The sequence below is a fragment of the Gigantopelta aegis genome, chromosome 6 (assembly GCF_016097555.1).
Source record: "Gigantopelta aegis isolate Gae_Host chromosome 6, Gae_host_genome, whole genome shotgun sequence".
In the NCBI taxonomy this organism is placed as follows: domain Eukaryota; kingdom Metazoa; phylum Mollusca; class Gastropoda; order Neomphalida; family Peltospiridae; genus Gigantopelta; species Gigantopelta aegis.
Window position 1 is genome coordinate 48047445 of NC_054704.1, and position 24014 is coordinate 48071458.

The 24014-nt window shown below is 34.2% G+C and overlaps 1 protein-coding gene across 1 annotated transcript in view; it reads left to right on the forward strand.

Annotated features, from left to right (window-relative positions):
* Positions 1-24014, forward strand: part of LOC121375058 (microtubule-associated protein futsch-like) — a 28872-nt gene that overhangs the window by 3011 nt on the left and 1847 nt on the right. Inside the window, exons 3-19 of the mRNA XM_041502275.1 lie at positions 541-660; positions 902-1016; positions 2020-2308; positions 3569-3624; positions 4231-4404; positions 5880-6053; positions 9354-10998; positions 12872-12942; positions 14011-14139; positions 14623-14778; positions 15610-15770; positions 18572-18667; positions 18965-19160; positions 20091-20436; positions 21840-21976; positions 22879-23028; positions 23440-23543. Of these exons, the coding sequence (XP_041358209.1) occupies positions 541-660; positions 902-1016; positions 2020-2308; positions 3569-3624; positions 4231-4404; positions 5880-6053; positions 9354-10998; positions 12872-12942; positions 14011-14139; positions 14623-14778; positions 15610-15770; positions 18572-18667; positions 18965-19160; positions 20091-20436; positions 21840-21976; positions 22879-23028; positions 23440-23543 (4119 nt within the window). The remainder of the gene's footprint in view (positions 1-540; positions 661-901; positions 1017-2019; positions 2309-3568; positions 3625-4230; positions 4405-5879; positions 6054-9353; positions 10999-12871; positions 12943-14010; positions 14140-14622; positions 14779-15609; positions 15771-18571; positions 18668-18964; positions 19161-20090; positions 20437-21839; positions 21977-22878; positions 23029-23439; positions 23544-24014) is intronic.

Genomic DNA, 24014 nt, shown 5'->3' on the forward strand with positions numbered 1-24014 from the left:
ATTTTGTCCTATACCTGTATCCATTTGTATCTTTGATACATGCAATAAAAGGTACATTTTATTTGATCAACGAAAACATCTTTATTTGTTATTGACTTGGCAATCTCCAACTAAAAAAAACCTCACTTATTTGGCGCCAAATCTGTCATATGATTAGACAGGTCATTCTGTCTCTTGTTTCCGCCCCCTCCTTTAATTCTTTTACCCATGCATGGGTTATGGCATGTTTCAGTTTTCAGACACCTGCTTCAATTGACGGCAATTGTTTTTATCCAGCATAAAAACATTTTTTAAAGGGAGTTATCACTCTCGGTCTCTTAATAGTGGAAAATATACCATGGTGTTTAAAAACTAGGGTCTTCCAAATAATCTGCCTTTGTTTCTTTTCTGTAAAAAAAAAAAAAAAATCTTACTATTTGTTATTTTAGAGATGACAAAATTTTGCTGCTTCTTTTTACTTGTTTCCTAGTATTTCATAATATGTTTATTACTGTATTACTTTTCCTTTTGACACAACTAATGCATATTTTGTATTAATAGGCGACGGCTTCAAACACTTGGCATGTTGAGCCTGTGCCAGCCGCAAGACCTTCGAGTACAACTCGAGCCACAAGATCGACAAGCTCCATCAAACAGATAACTGCTGCCAGTAATAAATCGGTGAATATTACATTTGATGCCTTTCATTTTGGAACATTTATTTCATAATGTATTCACAAAAGCCGACACATATGTATATATATATATATATATGTATTCAACAATTTTTTTTTAATGAGGTGATATTTGTTTGGCAACACATTTAAAACAGCAAAAATGCTTTAGCTGTATATATTTTTTATTTATCTTAAATCCTGTGTTATTTTGTTTTTCTATTTTGGATGTTTCTCACTATTTTTAGCAAGTTGCTGCCCTGAAGCAGGTAAAGAGCACAACACGCCGGCGTACAAAACCTCAGTCTCCTCCTGTAACTCGTAGAATGACTCGACAGATGACAAAGGTGGTTGATAAGAAAGGTATAACTCATCGTGAACAAACCTGTGGAATTTTCTTTTGTTGTTTAAAAAAGTATGTTGCTGTCTTAATTTCGTAAACTGTATGTAGGCAAATTCTTCCAGAGCATCACTTTATACAAATACTGAAGATGTCACATTCACCAAAAATATGGCTGACTGAACACGTGGGCTGTCTTGTCTGGGTTTTTTTCAGTTTTCTTTATTACCGTATATATTTTGTAATGCCACTGCTGATTTTCCATCACTTTTGCTTTTATATTATAACACGTTATGATGTTGTTAGATTAAGTTATATCCTTTATTAGATTAAGTCATATCCTTTCACACACACACACCCTGGAAAATATTCCCTGAAAAGACAATGGCAGCTGCCACAAAATTACATGCTTTTTTGCCCCATGTGATCGGCGAAGTTGATGTAGGTGACATAGCCATCATCTAATACGTGGAATCTGTGTCGTCGTAACAGTTTTTTAAGATTTTAGTTTTGACAAAATGTGGACAAAAGTTTAACGAAAAATAAAGATTAGAGAGCAATTTATCGTAATTGTTAACAATATTTGGTTCGGACTTTAGGTGGGTGCATTGAAATACACAGAGTACTAAAGGTGTATAGTCCTTATAATTCAAGTCTTTCTATGTTCATGTATTTCTAACTGATTGTGTAATCGAAAGTTGATCGGTTGGTGACAACAAGTTATAACTGATAATCGATGAAGAAATCCTATCCGATTCCCAACACTATACTGTATTATAGGTAATGGTATGGATAGCTCAGAAGACAGAAGAAATTGACGGATCAGGATTGAATCTGATTAATATTTTTACAAGACATTAGAATTTAAAACAAAAAATTCTTAATACGTTTATTAAGATGATGGGAATGATAAGGCAGATGGTAATAGATGAGAAAGATGAATGTTAGAGTGAGCCAGTGTGATTGGAACAATTTTATTAACATCTTTCAGTATATATGTTTTTTATGTTAGTGTTCTGTTTTCAGAAAATGTTAAGCCAAAGTTGGAGAAGGGGAAAAAACCTGTTGAGAAATCAAGAGAGCCAAAGAAAAAATCCTACAATGTAGATCTTAGAAAAGTAGCGACGAAAAGAGGAGAAATCGCTGACGATGATGCACAGTCGTTTGCTCCAAACAATTTCAGGTTTGCTGCACCAAGCAACCTGACTTCATTCACCTTCAAGCCACTGAGTCCTGCCAGTGCATCGGAGTTCTTGTGTCCAAATAACGAAACGGCTTCTACGTCCTTTTTCTCCGCTGAACCTGCGTACGGCAGGTAAAATGTTGGGCTCTCCACAAACATATTGCTGTATTAAATCATTGACAGACATGCAGTTGTAAGCCACTAACGTAGCTGTCAAATGGCAGTTAGATGATGATTTGATAATTTTCTAAGAAGGATACTAACTTTTTGTGTAAAAATGGATCTAATATATACCAAATACCTTTTATGAAACTCTGTGATCAATGAAAAACAGTATGCCTAACGACCTTCACACGAAAATAAGGGAGATAACTCTCATGTCTTATGCATTCGGCAATTATCGCTTACTGCATAAATTGACAAAGTTACTTCATGGTTGTCCCATACCAATGAATACATCAAAAATGTTCCAAAAAGTCGGTAAACAATTTATTATTTAACTAATTCGCACTTCTTTGCAAAGAATCTATTAATAATTAAAGGGGCACTTACGACTACCGTAAGGTTGCTTTGTGGAACGGCTGTAATGTTTACGGTGCCAGTTGTAAAACTCACCTTAAATCACTACAAATAACCTTAGCTACAATTCGTTCGTGGAACGGGGCCCAGGTTTGTGGATTAACTAAACTTAGTGTCCATGTTTACGAGTTGAAACTAGGGTCTGCACCTTTAATTGTTTAGGGTCTTAGCTGTATGAAATGTAGTTTGGCCTGTTGGTTAAGATGGATGGATGAAACATAGTGTCTTAATATATAGACAGCATGTACCCTGCCCAACTTAATTGTTCATATATTGTTCATGGAATTTTGATCCATAGAATTTATTTTTTTCTCCTGGTTTTTAAATTTTTTTGGGACATTTAAAATAACACAAGAAGAGACTGGTCGTTCACGTCAAAATAATTTAATATCAGATTATGTTAATCACTGGAAAATATCAGAATTTTTTAAAGAGTCATAAAACAAATTTCAACAATCATGTTTATTTAGGTTTTATACATTTTTCGAAAACCTGTAATCTAATTAAAGTTTGAAATGAATTTTTTTGTAATTTAATTATGAAATATATTTGCCACATTCAGATTTAATTTATATTTGGCAGTTTGGTAAAAAAAAACCCACACAAAAACCCCATAACCTGGATATTACGTTCAGTGTGAAAGGATTTAGTCTGTCAAGTGAAACTAATTTTCAAATAGAGGATTTTCTTTTGGTTTTAATGATTATGAATTTGAATATGAAAAGCTGAGTAGCAAATACATGCATGTGAGCAGTTTGTAAATACTGTCAGTGTTATTTGCTTTGTTCTATGCTCCTACATTTCAATTTTTAGATGCTCAACCCCAGGATTAAGAAAGTCCAAGAGATCCAAACAGCCACATCAATCAGGTAATAGTGATCATACAGGTGTATGTGTATATTAAATTGCTTTAAAATTCTCTGGTAGAAGATTCACATTCAGAACATTAATGAATATTAATCGCTATAAATGACTGTTTGAAAAAAAATTCTTTTCTTTTTTGATTTATGGATTAATTACAGTGAAACCCTTCAGTAAACCAGAATTATTTCAAAACCAGAAATATTTCATGATCCCGTGATTTACCCATATTTTAAGACTTAACATTTACCCTTGTATGTCAGAAACCCTTCTAAGTTGAAACATCTGGCAAATAATATAGTCCCGAGGCATTATTTTAATGTAACCTGTACACATGAAAACTGAACAATTTGAATCTGTTGTGCATCCCTAATTGCTCGAATTATCACCTCGGATGATTTTATGATTTGGAACCAGAATTTTTTCTTGGGTGTCCAGTTTTGAGGGGTTTCACAGTTGCTGGAAATATATATATATATCAATTTTAGTTCGCCTGAAAAGTACTTTATTCAACCGGTTACATAAATATTGTGTGCATACAGTGTGGGTTGTTTTACCTAGTATAGGTCATTCTGTGCTGTTTTATGCCAACCATTACATTTTGTGTTCATCAGAATCAGCTTCCAGCTCTGCATCAAGTGATGATGGTGCCACGACTTACTCTGTAGTAGTGGATGGCAAGAAAATTAACCGTAGCACAAGACAGTCTTCACTTAGCAATGTTGACACTGATGAATTGTCGGATGATGCTAAGAAAAGCAGTCAGAATGTGAATGGTTCGTCATCAGGTAAATATTCATATTCATGTATTCATTTACCTTATTCTATTATTGTCAGACTGGACTGATATTGTGATCAACTAGTATGTGATACCTCAGCATTTGTAATTAAACATTTCAGTGTTCTCGCTGGGTGAAAATTAAAGGAGGGCGGCAGCGCAGCACCACACCCTTCAAAAAAAAAAAAGGGGGAAGCTTGGTGGTTACCATGTTGTGTGTTGATAGACTATGTGGAAAGACATACTCCTTATTTTGATTACAAAAAGTTTATACGAAATACAAGCAGACTCGTCTTTTAACTGAACCGAAGATGTTGCCGGTCTGATATTCACTGGCAGTTCCGGTTTTGCTGAACCAATCAAAGTTTTAATATTATTATTTTAATAAAGATTTCAAGATATACGAAAAACAAAAAAGACATTTGTGTGATCCCCTAATGTCGAAAACATTTTTTGTTATTCCCATCTTCATCGAATGAATCGATCGCTGCGATAAAATATTATCGCCAACTGATAAAAAGTAGTTTCGTTTTTGTAGTGGCGGTGTATATATTATTTGGCACCCAAGATGAATGATTTTAATGCCAAACACTACCACTTCCGTTGATTTTATAAGCGGTGATATCCCCCCAAAATGAAAAGTTTACAATATGTTATAAGAACTGCTGAATAAACAGAATGACAGAAAGTAAAAATCGTCAGTTACAATCAATTATATCTGTAACTGAGGACAAAATATCAAACGACAGTTAGTGGAAACGAAAAATAGAGTGACCGTTCTGATCACGTGACAAATTTGGCGCCAAATAAGTGGGGTTTTTCCAGTCGGAGATTGCCGAATCCATAAAAAAATAAAAATGTTTTCATTGCTCAAATAAAATATAACTTTTGTTGTTTGTATTAAACATACAAATAGATACAGGTATAGGACAAAATAGAGGCTGTTAAAAATACTATTAAATTATGTTACGGTAACCGTCGTAAATGTTTCATCAGTTGCTTTTTCGTACACAACGCGGCTTGTTTCCTTAGATGTCCAGTGTGCAGACTGATCGTTGTGGTTTTTTTTTAAATATTTCATGATCCCGTGATTTACCCATATTTTAAGACTTAACATTTACTCTTGTGTGTCAGAAACCCTTCTAAGTTGAAACATCTGGCAAATAATATAGTCCCGAGGCATTATGTTAATGTAACCTGTACACATGAAAACTGAACAATTTGAATCTGTTGTGCATCCCTAATTGCTCGAATTATCACCTCGGATGATTTTATGATTTGGAACCAGAATTTTTTCTTGGGTGTCCAGTTTTGAGGGGTTTCACAGTTGCTGGAAATATATATATATATCAATTTTATTTAGCCTGAAAAGTACTTTATTCAACCGGTTACATAAATATTGTGTGCATACAGTGTGGGTTGTTTTACCTAGTATAGGTCATTCTGTGCTGTTTTATGCCAACCATTACATTTTGTGTTCATCAGAATCAGCTTCCAGCTCTGCATCAAGTGATGATGGTGCCACGACTTACTCTGTAGTAGTGGATGGCAAGAAAATTAACCGTAGCACAAGACAGTCTTCACTTAGCAATGTTGACACTGATGAATTGTCGGATGATGCTAAGAAAAGCAGTCAGGATGTGAATGGTTCGTCATCAGGTAAATATTCATATTCATGTATTCATTTTCCTTATTCCATTATTGTCAGACTGGACTGATATTATGATCAACTAGTATGTGATACCTCAGCATTTGTAATTAAACATTTCAGTGTTCTCGCTGGGTGAAAATTAAAGGAGGGCGGCAGCGCAGCACCACACTCTTCAAAAAAAATAAAGGGGGGGAAGCTTGGTGGTTACCATGTTGTGTGTTGATAGACTATGTGGAAAGACCTACTCCTTATTTTGATTACAAAAAGTTTATACGAAATACAAGCAGACTTGTCTTTTAACTGAACCGAAGATGTTACCGGTCTGATATTCACTGGCAGTTCCGGTTTTGCTGAACCAATCAAAGTTTTAATATTATTATTTTAATAAAGATTTCAAGATATACGAAAAACAAAAAAGACATTTGTGTGATCCCTTAATGTCGAAAACATTTTTTGTTATTCCCATCTTCATCGAATGAATCGATCGCTGTGATAAAATATTATCGCCAACTGATAAAAAGTAGTTTCGTTTTTGTAGTGGCGGAGTATATATTATTTGGCACCCAAGATGAATGATTTTAATGCCAAACACTACCACTTCCGTTGATTTTATAAGCGGTGATATCCCCCCAAAATGAAAAGTTTACAATATGTTATAAGAACTGCTGAATAAACAGAATGACAGAAAGTAAAAATCGTCAGTTACAATCAATTATATCTGTAACTGAGAACAAAATATCAGACGACAGTTAGTGGAAACAAAAGATAGAGTGACCGTTCTGATCACGTGACAAATTTGGCGCCAAATAAGTGGGTTTTTTCCAGTTGGAGATTGCCGAATCCATAAAAAATTAAAATGTTTTCACTGCTCAAATAAAATATAACTTTTATTGTTTGTATTAAGCATACAAATAGATACAGGTATAGGACAAAATAGAGGCTGTTAAAAATACTGTTAAATTATGTTACGGTAACTGTCGTAAATGTTTCATCAGTTGTTTTTTCGTACACAATGCGGCTTGTTTCCTTTGATGTCCAGTGTGCAGACTGATCGTTGTGGTTTTTTTATGTGTGGAAAAAAGTGTGCATTTTGAAACTGCGGAGATATGTGCTGGAAAATATAGTAGGGTGCTGGAAAATATAGTAGGGGTGCAGAAAAATAAAGAAGGACGGAGAATGTGAAAGGAGGGCGGCAAAATGCAATAGCATTGAAACCACTCTAAACCCGACACCCTAGGGACCAAGACAAATGTCAGGTTTTAACAGGGATCTGGTTTAGAGAGGTTATGTACTGGTTTTTAAAAAGGGACTGGGTAAAACGTCCGGTTTTGAGGGAATTCTGGTTTACAGAGGGTCCGGTTTTGAGAGGTTTCACTGTACCTTTATCTTGTACATAATTATAAACTGAAAAATCTGTAAGCTGCTTAAGGTGTTTTTATTTTTTATTATTATTATTTTTAATTTGTTTACATAAATGTAACCAGTAATTACTGTAGCTACTTTATAATTATGTGACATGTTTTTCAGGTGCACTTGTTTGCATTGATTCTTATTTTCCAAAATAAATTATGATATATTTAGCTGAATAATCTTGATTATAATAATTTCCATTTGTACCTGCAGGCTTTCTGCCACAAACTGAGGGTATGTAATAAACAGAGGATAATAAACGAGTTACCAGTTATCAAATTTATGTCCCTCGTGAAATAATTTTCAGTTGTCACGAGCTTTAGCGAGTAACAAATGAAAATTATTTAACGAGGGACATAAATTTGATAATAACTGGTACCGAGTTTGTTATTCTATTTATTACCTCAGGTATTTTTTCTCTCTAAAAGCCTTTATTTTTGACGCACATGCACGTATAGAAACGATGCCAGCCTGTATAGAAACGATGTAGACCACTTTATGCACTGTTCTGAGAATTACTATACCTTTGTAATTTAATCACGTTTTTTTTTTTCTGCTACAAAATCTATAATGAATTGCATCAAAATTATATTTTGTTGTCAGTTTAACACCAAAAACAGAGCCGTAAACGTAAACGCAAACTCTTTAAACTACATGATGTCATTCTGTGTGCTTGCCAAGGTGATGACGTCATATTTAGTACCGACATGGTTATTGGTTTGTAAGCATCAAACTATCCAATAGTATTGTTCGTTAGACCAATGCAGAATATTTCTCACTGAGAAAATATGGAAAATATTTTCCCTGTTATGTGTGACCGCTGGGGTAATAAAAAACAAAACGAACCATAAGTGCCCCTTATTGACAAAGTTTTAAACATCAGTTCTCTTGCTGTGATCTGTCTAAAAATTATAAAAATATAACCATTCATTTCCAAGATTTTAAGGTACACACTTTTATTCTCCGTACCTTCCGGCAGAAACCGTGACTTGTGTAAGCATACATATATAAAATTGACCTTTTTTTTATCTTCACGATAAACAATGTAACAGCCAGTCCAGCTGGCAACCAGCTTTTTCATGGTTTCCATATTTTTCCTCAACTGTTCAATATGGAATGAAAGAAACTATGTCGGTGAAATAATGTATTAGAGTTATTATTTTCTTAAAGGGAATATCCAGAGTTTTCAGCCCCAACAAGACTTCTAGTTATTCTCCTCCTCCCCCCCCCCCTCCCCCCCCCCCCCAAGAAAATACTCACACTATCTTACCTGAACATTATTTAAATATATTGCATTGTACAGATAAATACATTTGGAATATTTGGCCTTAGGAAGAAATAATATATTTGTATGTATAAAATTAGTTTATCAAAACATCGATATTGAGATACTACACAACATTATCTAGTCATACATTAATTATAAAGATATTCATATTCTAAGTAACAAAATTATAAGTAAATTATCATTAAATTAGTTATGTTGTGAAAAAAAGTTAAAAAATTTGGCAGAAAACCTTTTTAAAAGGCTACAAACTCAAAACAGTCCCTTTAATGGAGTATGTGTTGAGTACAATAACTTATAACTAACTTTAACCTAAAACATATTTTAGTATGTGTTGAGTACAATAACTTATAACTAACTTTAACCTAAAACATATTTTAGTATGTGTTTGGAGTGGAGGAGATAAGAAAGCCATTAGGTGGTCATTTCAAATTACGGTTGTATTATAACAATATTATTATTTGTTGTAGGCTGATGGACAAGTAGGAATTCTGATGAACTAGTAAACTAGTTTATACCATCAGACTAGTTATAGATTTTCAATTTCTGTGACATATTTAAGATGAATAGTAACAAAAATTAAATTATTGTTGATTTCAAATATATATTTCAGATGAAGCAATTGAAAGGTGCAGTGTGAAACCTACTGAATATACGGTGGTGGTAGATGGCACCCCAGTGAAGAGAGGCAGAAAATCTCTAAAAAGTGTCAAAATGACACCAACACGTTCCCGCAGGGGGAGCGTCGTAAATCATGGAAACAGCGAACTGACACCACATGGTGTCACAGTGTTCACCCCTCGCAGGTCAACCCGAAAATCACTCAGACCCGTTACCTCCGACACGGACAGTGCCTTGGAGACTGTGCCTTTGTCTGTAAAGATTGCAGTCGACAATGACCCTAACGTAGCGAGTACTTCCAGACTGTCCCGTTCGGAGTTTACAGAGGTGAAAACCCCTAACTGTTCCAGACGGAAGAGTCTGAGAAGAGTTGATTCAAGTCAAGGTTCAGCGATTAACAGCCACAATGGAAACGACTTGTCCAAGGATGGACAAATTGTCCCTAAAGATACACAAAATAGTGATAACTCAACCTCGTCTGATTCTGACAAGGATATAAAAGATTCAAAGACGACCAGATCATCAAGAAAAGCCAGGATGTCGGAAATACTTGATAAAAACGATGATGAACAGTCTGTAGATTTACCCTTGATTTCTGACACAGTTCACAACTCTACTTCATCAGATTCTGAAATTAATAACAAAAATTCAAAGACAAGATCGAGGAAAAACAGAAAGTCACAAATAGTTAATAAAAACAACGGAGAAAAATTAGTTGATATTGCCATAGCTTCTGAGGGAGAGGTGTGTAGTGATGCGGAGAAATCGTCCCAAAGTAGCAAAGAAGCATCTACACATTTGCTGGAAGCAGTCGATAAATCTAACTCTTCTGATTCTGAGACAAAGCGATCGTCAAGAAAAATGAGAAGATCATGTGTGTCAGCAAAAAATAATAACAAAGAAAAGCCTGTTACCATGTTGTCTGATATCCCAAATACTGAAAACTTGTCTTCCAATAACTTTAAAGCAGTTAAAAACTCAGCTTCATCGGATTCTGACAAGGATAAGAACAATTTGAAGACAAACAAATCAAGAAAAAGTTATGACATAGAAAAGTCTGTCGCTGTGACTTCCGATACAAATTCATCTGGTGATGCTGAAAAATCATTCCCCAAAGATGATGGCACTTCAGCCTATGCACTGATTGATGAAGCAGCAGATAACTCCACTTCATCTGAGTCTGCTATTGATAAAGTTTATTCACACACAAAAAGATCATCAAGAAAAAGTAGAAAATCACAAATAGATGCTAAAAATGGTGATGAAGAAAAATCTCTTAATGTTGTTACTACTGCTTTGGAAATGGAGAGTATTGAATCAAAGGAGTCGGCCATAGCTGAAGAACAAAGCCCTGACAAGAAATGGAACCCTGTCCGCCCCATTATGTATACAGATATTGAGGAACAAAATGGAAGCAATGATGTAACTACGGTTCGTGAAGAGGATACAGTGAACAGTAAATCTGAGGACACTGTTTTCCATGGTACACCGATTAAACGATCTAGAAGGAAATCAACATCTTCTGTTGACCAATTTCAAGAGCCTGGAGAGCCCATGTCCACGAGAAAGAGTACACGCAAGAGGAGGAAGACAACAGCATGTGATATTCCACCAGAACTACGCAGTCCTGATCAATGGTAACTTATCATTTGTTTAAAAAGACGAAAGCAGGCCTGCGCAAATTAAAAATTGGCATAACCTAAGAAGGGGTTATGCCAAAAGATTTTGCATAACCTATTTTGGTTTGCATAACCTGGGTTTTTTTCTTTATAATTTAAAAAAACTATATGTATACAAATGTTTTAAGAGATTTAAAAATAATAATAATTACTGATTATTGTAATAAATTACCAAATATAGTGAATGTCAGGACCTATTGTATAAAACACGTGTGCATAACTGTGAATAAATAAGAATTGACGGCAAGGCAATCTCTTACCATTAATTTAATAATGTTAGTCTTTTATGTGTATATAATGTTATGACATTCAGTCTGAAGTGGGAGACTGTGCCATCATCCTCATCTGAGGAACAGTGTCACTGTCATTATCACTGACACTGTTGTCACTGTCATTATCACTGACACTGTTGTCACTGTCATTATCACTGACACTGTTGTCACTGTCATTATCACTGACACTGTTGTCACTGTCATTATCACTGACACTGTTGTCAATGTCACTGACACTGTTGTCACTGTCATTATCACTGACACTGTTGTCAATGTCACTATCACTGACACTGTTGTCACTATCACTGGCACTGTTGTCAATGTCACTATCACTGACACTGTTGTCACTGTCACTATCACTGACACTGTTGTCACTGTCACTATCACTGACACTGTTGTCAATGTCACTATCACTGACACTGTTGTCACTGTCATTATCACTGACACTGTTGTCACTGTCACTATCACTGACACTGTTGTCACTGTCATTATCACTGACACTGTTGTCACTGTCATTATCACTGACACTGTTGTCACTGTCATTATCACTGACACTGTTGTCACTGTCATTATCACTGACACTGTTGTCAATGTCACTATCACTGACACTGTTGTCAATGTCACTATCACTGACACTGTTGTCACTGTCATTATCACTGACACTGTTGTCAATGTCACTATCCGATTCGGAATTACAGTTAATAATAGGGTTACTGTGACTGGTTTACCCTAGTTGCTCATCCAGTTCAAGATTGTAATGATTATCACAATATCACCATTTTTGATTGGTTAAATTCGGCTATAACGCCTTCTAACAACCAATGGGAATGCACCTATTTTGCAAGATATTTATACAAACTTGACTGGTTACGTTACACGCTACGCAAAAAGCACTGCACATTGGGAACAAGTCTAATGTTTGTACTCGCGATAAAAATATTTTGGTACTTTACTAATCATTCAGTAAATTTTACACGAATGGTAAATCGGTTATGCCAAATAAAATGGCATAACCGATGCACAAACGAAACGGTAGTTTGTGCAGGCCTGCGAAATAAAAATATTTCCATATCTTTTTTATTATGTACTTGATTTCATTTGCGGAATTTTCATTTTTGTCATACCTGTGTACAAGAAATATACATATCTTTTGATAATGTACTTTATTTCATTTGGGGAATTAATTTTTTTTTTTGATACCTATGTACATTTTAAAATTATTTTGAGTTCACATGAGTTTTGACATGATGAAATTGTTGTTTCTTGTACACTGAGTGGTATTGCACTATTGTTACTGCCCTCAAAATTCAGATCATCTTGTGATGGCAATTTCGAACAATAAATAAAGTAAATATCTGATCACAGCAAAAATGCTGTTGCAGATCACAATTTGGGTTTTCAGTTATCATCGCCAACTGAGGGCTGCTGTTATTGTTTTAATAAAAATTAACTTAATGCAGTTTAATAAAGACGACAATAACAACCTACCAGTACACAGTTTCTATGGGAAATAAACATTTCAGAGATGAAAATTTCTAACCATTCAAAATTGTTTTCAGGATACAAGTTTTGGAATCAAGTCCCATGGTTGAAATGTCAAGAAGGACACTAAAATCAAAAACTCCTCCAGGTAACCTGTCCAAGCATAAGTTGGCTTAAAAAGAAACAGTGGATTTGATGATCAGGCTGTAAATTTAGCATTATTCCATTCTTCCTCAAATCCCAGATTTTGTGTTGGAAGTGTAACATTATGAGTCCCAAAATATCTGTATTACATCATTTAACATGGGTGTGGAAGTTAGCTCAGTCCGGTGAGTGCTCGCTTGAGGTGCTTGTGGCGCATGATCGAACCACCTCAGTGAATCCATTCGACTGATTAGATTTTTTCTCATTCCAACCAGTGCACCACAACTGGTATGTCCTTTCCTATCTGGAAAAGTGCATATGAAAGATCCCTTGCTGCATTTGGAAAAATTTAGAGGGTTTCTTCTGATGACTGTCAGAATTATCAAATGTTTGACATCTAATAGCCGATGATTAGTTGATCAATGTGCTCTAGTTGTGTCGTTAAACAAAACAAACTTTAACATTTCATTTAATTATTCCAGAGGAATCCTAAATTTAAAAAAAAAGAAGTTAAATCTCCAAATTAAGTGCCTTGTAATGAAAAGTACATTAACTTTAAGACAACCAATGCCCTACAACTAGTCATCAAGGACCATGGTATCTGCTGGTGCTCTTCTATATGTAAGTGATTATAAAAGAATCCTTTATGCTATTTGTTGGACGCAGACCTAGTGTCAAAATAACCATACGTATGACACCAAATAGTAATTTGTCTTAAACAAATATTTCTTTCCTTTTCATAAAACAAATATTTCTTTCCTTTTCATAAAGACAAATTCTCACAACTTTCATTAAAGTTTAAAATATATTTCTGGAAATGAATAGATTGTTTGCAAAAACTAATAACCACATCACAACACCAACCAAAGATCAATTATTTCTATGTTCTGTTTGTAAAATAACAAATTTATTGAACTATGAAATGTCTAAAATGTGTGCTAACATGTACAGATTTGATCAGTTTTGTAGTGTTATGAAAGAAATCAAGATTACTTTTATCTGATTTTGACGTATCTCCGAACTAAACAGAAAACACTATTGATTTTTTTTTTATTTATATATATTTTTTCAGAAAAAGCCATCCCAATAGAGCCACTGAATTTTGATGATTTTGATGACGAGATTCCAAATGTCATCAATCCTTTCTCTGGAATGCTAATGCCAACTGAAAATGCTGTGCCCATGGATGTTGATTTGAAAGGTTTGTTAACTTATTTGTGTGACTTGGGCACTGAATGAAGACACAAAGAGATGGGCCTGTGTAAACTTGTGTCTGCTGTCTATATATGCATACACATCAGCCACATTGTAAACTGTGGGATCCCCAGGGACCCATTTAGACATTTCTGGTTGGATTTATTACTGTTATGGTCAAATGAATATTGACACGAATGTAAGCCAATCATTTTTAATTTCCTGACAATACTGGATTGGTTTTGAATTTATTTCACTGGTAGCTACACAAATTTCAGAGTTTGCTACACAACTGTAAAACATTAAATAGTTGTAACTACTCAATTTTCAACTGATCACCAACTTTCGCTAATCAAAATGGTACCTGGTAGTAGACCAATATGGTTTTGCTGTGGTTTTTATTTATCATTTCTTTTTCCCCCCCCCCCCCATTAAAACATTAAAAAGCTTTATTTTATTATTGAAGTAATTTTGGTTCCATTTTCATTAGAAGCTGGTCCTTCCGAAGACATCGTAACTGAATCTAGTGGAGAACACAATGTTAAATATTTCCGTAACCTTTTGGTAACGGAGACAGCACGCCTACAGAATTACTGTGCAACATGGGACTCGATGGACCACTCCAACTCTGGCATTACTGAAGAATGTAAGATGAATATTATTACTGTTAGTTATTTATTGGAAGAAAAAAAAATGTATATACAGTGATAGAAATAAGCAAAATTGTTCACTAGTCGATTGGACAATTACATTTGGAAATCTACTTGTCCACCAATATTTTCACTTGTTCAAATTCATGGTTTGTTTCGTACAAGTGCAAGGACGATATTTTTACTGCTTAAAATGAAACTACAGTGAAACTCCTAAACTGGACACCCTCAGGACCAAGTAAAAAGTGTGGTTTTAAGTGGTATCCGGTTTAGAGAGGTTCTCTTCTGCACAGATATTTAAAAAGGGACCATGAAACATGTCCGGTTTACAGAGGGTCCAGTTTTGAGAGGTTTCACTGTACACAGAAATTTTTTACTTGTCTATGGGACAAGCACTGAGGTAAATGTGTTTGTCCAAGCACATTTTCACTTAGGACAAATGGACAAGTGCTTATTTTGAACACTGATATATATTTTAGCAGAACCTTGTAAATTTGTAATTAATATAGATAGTGTGATGGTGCTTTTGGTAAACTAAAATTTTTAGCAAAACCTTTTTCCATTTTATTCTTTTAAATGGTTTGCGAAATTGCCCTGTGAATTTTAATTATATTTTTAAAGTATTACACTATATGATGAGATCATAAACACTTCCTTATCGCTTACATACTTAATGTTTAAACCTGATTTTTATTGTTATTATTTTTTTAAAATTATTAAATGAGATAATGCATACAAAGAATGAGTAACTGAATGCATTATATATTTAATGAAAAATTAAATTATTCATATTTGTTCCTGGTGTTAAAATCTTATTTTTCATACAGCTGAAGGTCAGATTCGTACTGTAATAGGTCAGGCTCAGCTGCTTATAGATCAAAGATTTAAACAGTTTCGAGGTTTAGTTGACGACTGTGAGTTTAAGCGAGGGGAGAAGGAAACGACCTGTACAGACCTTCAGGGATTCTGGGATATGATTTTCTTCCAGGTATGTTTTTTACTATTAACCTTTAGACTATTGGATTAATTTTTGACAAAAATCATGTTGAGTGGGTACAAGTTTATAAATTTTACTCTCATATATTCATTTAAATGTTTTATAAATACATAAAATAAAGTTCATATTTGAATCGGTAAGTATTATTTTTGTGTATTTTTGTAATTTTTATGTTATTTTAGATCAGTTATTGTTGATTAAAAAAGTCACGTTTACTTAAGGGCATTTGTGGCCAGCTGTCCAGTATTTATGTCCATTATTCCCAATAACAGTGGCTTCCTGACCAGAATTAAAAAAACAAAAACGAACTATGATTCATATCCCAATATATTGTGATTTTCGTTGTGGGTAAAACGATCAAATTTATTATCAAAATAGCTGTCACAATCGGCTATCGATCCCTGAAAATGACTGCGACGTGCCGCCATTGTTGTCAAGCAAAAATACTTGTCGAAAACCACTTTTTGAACTCAAAATTTCAAGCCATTTTACAGTGAAAAATCTAATTTTAAAGACACAGGAAGCTAAGTTGTCTTTTGTTTCCTGTTACTAAATTGTTTCTGGTGACTGTCGTGTGCAAAACGGCGGGAAATATGAATTGGGGAATGCACTGTATACAGTGTACAGTATGTCGACTGGCGTGACGTCGGGCGAGATATCTCGCCTGCAGTAATCAGAAGGTTAAAGCAGAGATTTATAAATTTTTTGATTTAACATAGGTTAACATTTATACTATAAAAAATGGTGTCATCTCGTACACGAGAAGTTGTTTTTATTTTTGGTTGGATGTGTGGGTTTTTCCATCTGATTTTAATAATTTGGTGTGCAAATTGGTAGGATAACTCTGAAGTTAGTAACATTTACTACTTACATTTATTGTCTGCTATATAGCATTTTTTGGGAAAATTATTGTTTACCCTACTGCAAATGAGAAAATCTATGTATTGTTCATTTAAATGGTGTATGGAAATACATTGGTTGCAGGGCTAGTTCTGGGTGATCAGAAAATTTCGCCAAATTATCAATTTTTTTTAAAACAGAGCTATTTTCCATCAAAATGTAAAACAGAGCTATTTTCCAACAAAATGTAAATTATAACATGAATTTGGCGAGTGGCAGAGCTAGCCCTGGGTTGGATAATGATGCTGTTGCTCTAATAGTTTATAATAATTGTTTATTGTACAATGTTTGATAATTCTGAGTCATATTCTGCTCCATATCTGTGCTAATAAAGTGCTATTTAAAAGAATACACACAGCATGATGTCTAAGGGATACTATCTATTGTATAGTAATCATTTAATGCACCAAAGATACAAATAGACATTGGTTGTCTAACTCACGATCACTTTACCCTATCGTCTGCTAAACTTTCTGTACATAATATATCACGCATGCTCATGTGAAGAACAAAAGTTTAAAAACAAATGTATCTATAACGAATTCAGACAATCTAAGCCAGAGTTTGAAGAAGTAATATGGGAAGTAAACATGATTTGTTTCGCAATCCAGTTGTACTAATTACTTAGGTATTAATAACTAATGATTTCATATGCATGTTCAACTTGTTTCTGCTTACTAGGGCACAATATTTTGTACCCGCCAGGACTACTACTTTTTAACAAATGGTCGCTTGAGAACAAAAGTTACTGGTAAATGCAAGTATTTTACTCGCCATGTAGAGCCCTGGTTGTTCTGCAGCTGTTGACGAACATTTATTGGTTCTCCCCGACATTGTAAATATTTGACACATTCCCTTCATTCACATTCATAAAACAAACTCAACACAAATTGGACAAATCTTTCAGAAATTTCTCTTAACAATCCATCAAAATGGTCACAGCTACAACTAACGGAGATGGTGTCTCCATTACTTCATTTGGTAATCACCTGATTCAAATAATAGTGAATGAAATTTTGCATTCTTATGCATTATAACAATCTGATTAAAATTAGCTCTACTGGGTCTACCAGTAGATCTAACAGCATTGCGTGGACTCTCATTCCATTTCATCTATAAATAACAATTTAAATATCGACCAATTACACTTTTATATCGTTATTTGGGAGCATACAAATTCTAAAAATATCGTGCGAGACTATTTATGCAATATGCGAACTTGTTGGTCTGTTTCAACATTGAAAAAAACGGGGAAAAGTGCAGTAATAAACTCTCGATTGTATACTAGTATAAGCAGATTTTATGGCTATACCATTATGTTTTTTTGTTTGTTTTTTCGTCTTGAAACGAATTTTATGTAAAATTTTATATTGCAATTAGTTTCCGGCATACTTCGTAATTCACCCGAATCATTTCGTATACCCTCGGCATAATCCCAAATGTTTTCAAATTCTTTTCAAATCACTGGCATGATTTTGCAAGTACGGTTTTAATTGGTCGAATGAATGGTCAACTGGACATGAGCTCCAATGGGCTGCTGTTAGATCCACATGTAATACTGGAGCTAATTTTAATTAGATTGGCGACATAAGTGTCAATGAAGTTTACACAAACAATATTACAAGCATATTTAAAACTAAACAAAACAAATTGAGACATTTACTGTTAAATCATGCATATACCTTTAAATATAAAATTTGATCACAATTTTTGGTTCATGCAAGTATGAACCAAAAAAACAATATGCACATCGATTTTTCAATTCATACTTGCATGAACCAAAACATACTTTTGGTCAATTCTTAAATAATGTATTGAATACAGTGTTAGTTTAATGTATTCATTTAATGTATTGAATACAGTGTTATATACTTTTTCATTTTCTTTTGAAGGTGGAAGATGTTGACAAGAAATTCGAGCAGCTTCACAAACTGAAAGACAAAAATTGGGTGGTTGAAAAGATTGTTGAAAAGAAGAAAATTGTCAAGGTGTTTATATTTTAGTTTCAGATTTAATTGTCAGCTGAAATTATGGCTGTGTACATAGAACTCACAATCCAATTTAACATACTTTTTACCAGTTTAAGCCATTATTTTTTATTATTATTCCATTATGTCTACCGAACCATGGAGAAACCAAAACTATTGATAAATATCATCAGTACTCTTGGTCATTCAGAAATTGTATCTAGATGTTTTGTTACAACATAGAAATGTACTTCTGCACTAAAATAAATTGAAGAACCTATGGACATACATCTTATTATAAAAAAAATTTAATTTTAGAAAAAGCCAGTTGCTACAAAAACGACAAAACCAGCTGTTTCAAAATTTGCCCGTTTCCGAGCGGAAATTAAGAAGAATAAGGCACTGAATGACGGAGATAATCCTGATGAGAAGACTGCTGACTCATTCAAAGTATTCGACGCTGGATTCTTTAAAGTGCAAAGTCCAGTAAAAAGTCCAGCACAACATTGTAGAGGTTTGAATTACTTTTATGAAATAAGATGTTTGATTATTTTACATTTCATCCACAATTCATGTTTTTGTTTTGTAATATAAGCTAGTTTTTGTCAGTTTAGTTTGAATATGTACAGCAGTTTTATATTTTTTATTTGTGTTAATTCTAAAGCAAGAATTATGTCACATTCTGGGAATTGTTTTTTTTTTTACTGTGGTATTTCCACGTTCAACTTTTACGTTTTCCTTTTCTTTCTTTTTTCAATGTAATTTGCTAATAGATAATATAGGGAAAACAATTGTAAGCTGTAACATGTAATGACTTGAGGTAGGATTTCTCGTATAATATTAATACCTAAATGTACTTGTTTTATATAATGTAGGGTTGTAACCTCATTTGTAATATTTTCTATCTCATATAATTATTAATATATCATCACTGGCCTCAGTGGCGTCGTGGCAGGCCATCGGTCTACAGGCTGGTAGGTACTGGGTTCGGATCCCAGTCGAGGCATGGGATTTTTAATCCAGATACCGACTCCAAACCCTGAGCGAGTGCTCCGCAAGGCTCAATGGGTAGGTGTAAACCGCTTGCTCCGACCAGTGATCCATAACTGGTTCAACAAAGGCCATGGTTTGTGCTATCCTGCCTGTGGGAAGCGCAAATAAAAGATCCCTTGCTGCTAATCGGAAGAGTAGCCCATGTAGTGGCGACAGCGGGTTTCCTCTCAAAATCTGTGTGGTCCTTAACCATATGTCTGACGCTATATAACCATAAATAAAATGTGTTGAGTGCATCATTAAATAAAACATTTCTTTCTTTCTTTCTTTCTTTCTTTCTATTACTATATCACTAATAAAGCAATAAAGCATGCTATATTTGATGTTCTTGTTCTGTCCTTCCGCTAACAAGCAACAACTTAATTTTATTATTATTATTTTGTTTTTCTAGGCCCCCCAGGGACATCACAACAAGTACCTACAAAAGACACTGAGACATTTGAAGTTAATTCAGCCGATACCGGCACGAAAGAAGAACACATAGATTTACCTTTGTCAAAAACACAGTTAACTAAAACCCCAAACCGCAGGAGTTATGCCCCTTCAGTCCCAAGTCCACTTCTCCGAGACATTACGCCAAAGCATGGCAGTCGAAAAACTCTGGCTCTTGGATGCCTTTCGGTTCCACGGAAATTGATAGAGGGCCAGACTGAGGGTAAAGAGAACACTCCAGCTCCTGAACCACAGACAACAAGTATCCTTTCCTCGGCCACCAAGTCTGCCATCACTCCAAGGAGGTAAAACATATGTCTAGATGTTAGCAGACCTCGATGTAAAAACAAATAGAGGGGAATCATTAATTGGTCCCAAAACTAAGATTACGGGGAACCATTTAAGATAGTTTTGGTTTGTTTTGTTTAATGACACCACTAGAGCATATTGATTTATTAATCATTGGCTATTGGATGTCAAACATTTGGTAATTCTGATATATAGTCTTAAAGAGGAAACGAAATACATTTTTCTATAAGTAGCAGGAGATCTTTTATATGCACCATCCCACAGACAGGATAGCACATACTACTGCCTTTTATGTACTCGTGCACTGGCTGCAATGACAAATAGCCCTATGGCCCCACAAACGGGGATCGATTCTAGACTGACCGTGCATCAAGCAAGCACGTTGCCACTGTACTACATCACGCCCGCCTCCACCCCACCCCCCTTAAGATATAAACATATTCAGCATTGATATTTAATCATTATGTAGTTAAGTGAGCTGAAAATTACTTTCCTTGAACTAGTCTCACAGGAGTTTTGAGGAGCCAGAGTGATAGTTTTAAGTCTGTGTTAGTTAATTCTTTTCACCCATCTCGGAATGTAACTACTTAAAATGGCATTCCCACCAAAAAGTATTCATTGACCCACTTTTTTTTTTTTTTTTTTTTTTTTTTCAAATTGAATACTATCATAATTATAATTATAATTATTATAATAATTATAATTATTATTATTATTATTATTATTATTATTTATCATCATTATTGTTATTGTTGTTGTCATTGTAGTAGTAGTAGTAGTATTGGTATGCACTGTTTGTGTATTTCCTTAAATTAATGGGACATTTGTATTAATTTCGTTCTTAATTTAAATACATTATGCAAACATTTGAGATGCATTAATAATAAGACCTGTTGATTTAAGTGAAGACGAGAATTAAGCTAAATTGATACGATTATATTTAATCGAAATAACCTATACCAAGGCTATATTCGTACATTCGGTTACTTCCGTGACCGACTAAGCTGTTCGGTGGTAGCTAATCAGGGGAAGGAACTCTATTACAAAAGCTTTTTCCATAATTTCTCGATGTTTTTCGGAAGGGAATTACATGTGCAAAATGTATCGTATAATAGTACGTAAACAATGTGCAAGAAAGGAAATACTCTTGTTTGGTGATGTTGTCCTCTTTTATTTCTACTTCTTTTTTTATTTTTTTATTTTTTTTCAGTTTAAGAGAGAGAAAAATTAGGGTCGGGGGGGGGGGGGGGTAAACTAAGGACAGTCGGTCGACTGGAAACACACCTATTTTTTTGTTTGGCCTTAGATCGTTTGTCGTTTCTGTTGCATATTGTGCCTATTTAGCTAGTTGGCTAAATTATGTGTAATAACACACTTCACGTCATTTTGCAATTTTCAGGAGAAGTATTCGGATTAGAAACTTGCCTACTGATGACAATGCCTCTGGTAGATCCACATTGTTTGATGGCGAGTTGAGAAAGTATCTTGAGCCATCAAGTGTGGATACTGATTCTGGTGCTTCTCCAGTCTCTAGTGGTAATCACGGTTTAGCTGTCATCAAGTCTTTTGTTGTTTATTAGTGATGTTTCAATGGTTGATTATGATTTATAAAAAATGATCGGTTTGGCTCTACTGATGATCGATTATAAAAATTAATTAATTAATGGTGTGGAAAATGTTTAACTGTAATACCTCTACTTTACAGGATAGAACTAATATAAATATGATGGGGTTGTTGTTTGTTTTCATGTTTACGTAAAGAAAAATGATATTAAATAGTTATTAATGGTAAAATTAGCAATTTATAGGGTTTTTTCCATTGAACACGACAATAGGTGCCAGGTGTATAATTTAAATACTTCTTTTGTTAATTTAATTCTTAACAATTGTTTTACTTGAAAGCTGGTCAGTTGGTTCAAACTGATTTTAACTGATGATCGATAATGAAATTACAACTGATTCCAACACTGTTGTTTATACAAAAATATATATAGTAAATTCTAAAATGGGCATCTATTTAGTATTCACCAAATTGTCCAATATGCTATTTGAGTCAATCCGTATTTAGCAGTTATCTGTTTACAAGAACACTTGTACATATACAGAGCTAGCTCTGGGTGAGCTGAAAATTTCGCCAAATTATCTATTAAACTTGTAAAAGTCCAGGGCCCCGTTCCACGAAGCGATCGTAGCACTAAGATCACCGTAAATGCATACGGTAGTTATGAACTTACAGTAATCTTAGTGCTAAGATCGCTTTCTGGAACGAGGCCCAGAAACCCAGTTGTTTTTTAACAAAATATCCATTATTACCTAAAATTATTTTGCCAAATCAAAATAAAATTTACCAAATGCTTTTAAAATTTGCTATTGGCGAATTTGGCAAGTGTCACGAGACAGCCCTGTATGTAGCTTTATCGGTCTGTTCTCGGTTTTAGGAAGGAAGCGAAGAAGCTCTTTGAAAATTCCACCTTCCTCAGCCAAACGGAGGTCTCGACATCGGAGTGTCAAGTTCTCTGATTCTTCACCCCTTCCCGAGGGTCAGCGTGTTGGTTTACCGTGTACACCATTCAACCGGGATTCTCTTGGTATGTGCACCATGTATTTAGACTACTAGCCGGAAAATTACTTATAAAAGATCAGAATAATTTAAAAACATTTTGCAATTGTGTATCTTGGTGTGTGTTTTTACATTTTTATTATTGATGTTATTATTATTTTAATATTCAGTTTAATATCTAAAATATAAGATTGTAAGATAATATTTGCTAATACATATTTAACTGATTTGATACTTGAAATTTTAACACATTATTATTGCTAATGCAATAGTTTTTTAACCACAGATCCGTATTATTTTGTTTCAAGTTGTCTTGTTATTTTCTTGAAACAAAATATCGATTTGACCCATTTTGTTTTGGCTGATTTACATATTTTGTTTTGCTACTACATTACAGCAACATTGGTAAAATTTGTGTTTTTTCCCTTTCATATAATAGTTGCAAGAGCTCGGGTGTCAAAAGGTGATTTGTTAATTGACCTTCCTGCTGAAACCAGTGATTCTGAAATTACAGGACAGTCTTGTGAGCCCAGTAGAATGGGTGTAAGTGATTTATGCCTTCTCGTTTAGTAACTGTTACACCAGAGATCTGTTAGATATACCCAAGGCATAAGCTGGATTAAATATACTGTCTTGTTGGAAAGTATGGCAAAGCCGTTAATAAAATATGCTTAGTTTTTAAAATGACTTTTTCTTTGATTTATTACAGAATATATTGATAAATTCAGTTTCATGTAGGACAATCAATAGCTAGCTTAAAGTATAGCTACAATATTTATAATACAGCATGTGTAGAGTAATACCCATGTTGCATAATGTGTCGTCATTTGGGTTCTGTCCATATAACATTTTAATAAATCTATAAACAAAATAACATTGATTGTGCTTTGTAGAATTTTGCTCATTTTTTTAGTTATCCCATAATGTAATTTTTGCTCATAGCTTAAAAAAAATATTTGCTCCAATTTCTTATTTCAAAGTTTATGTGACCCAGTAAAGTAATTTCTTCCTTGA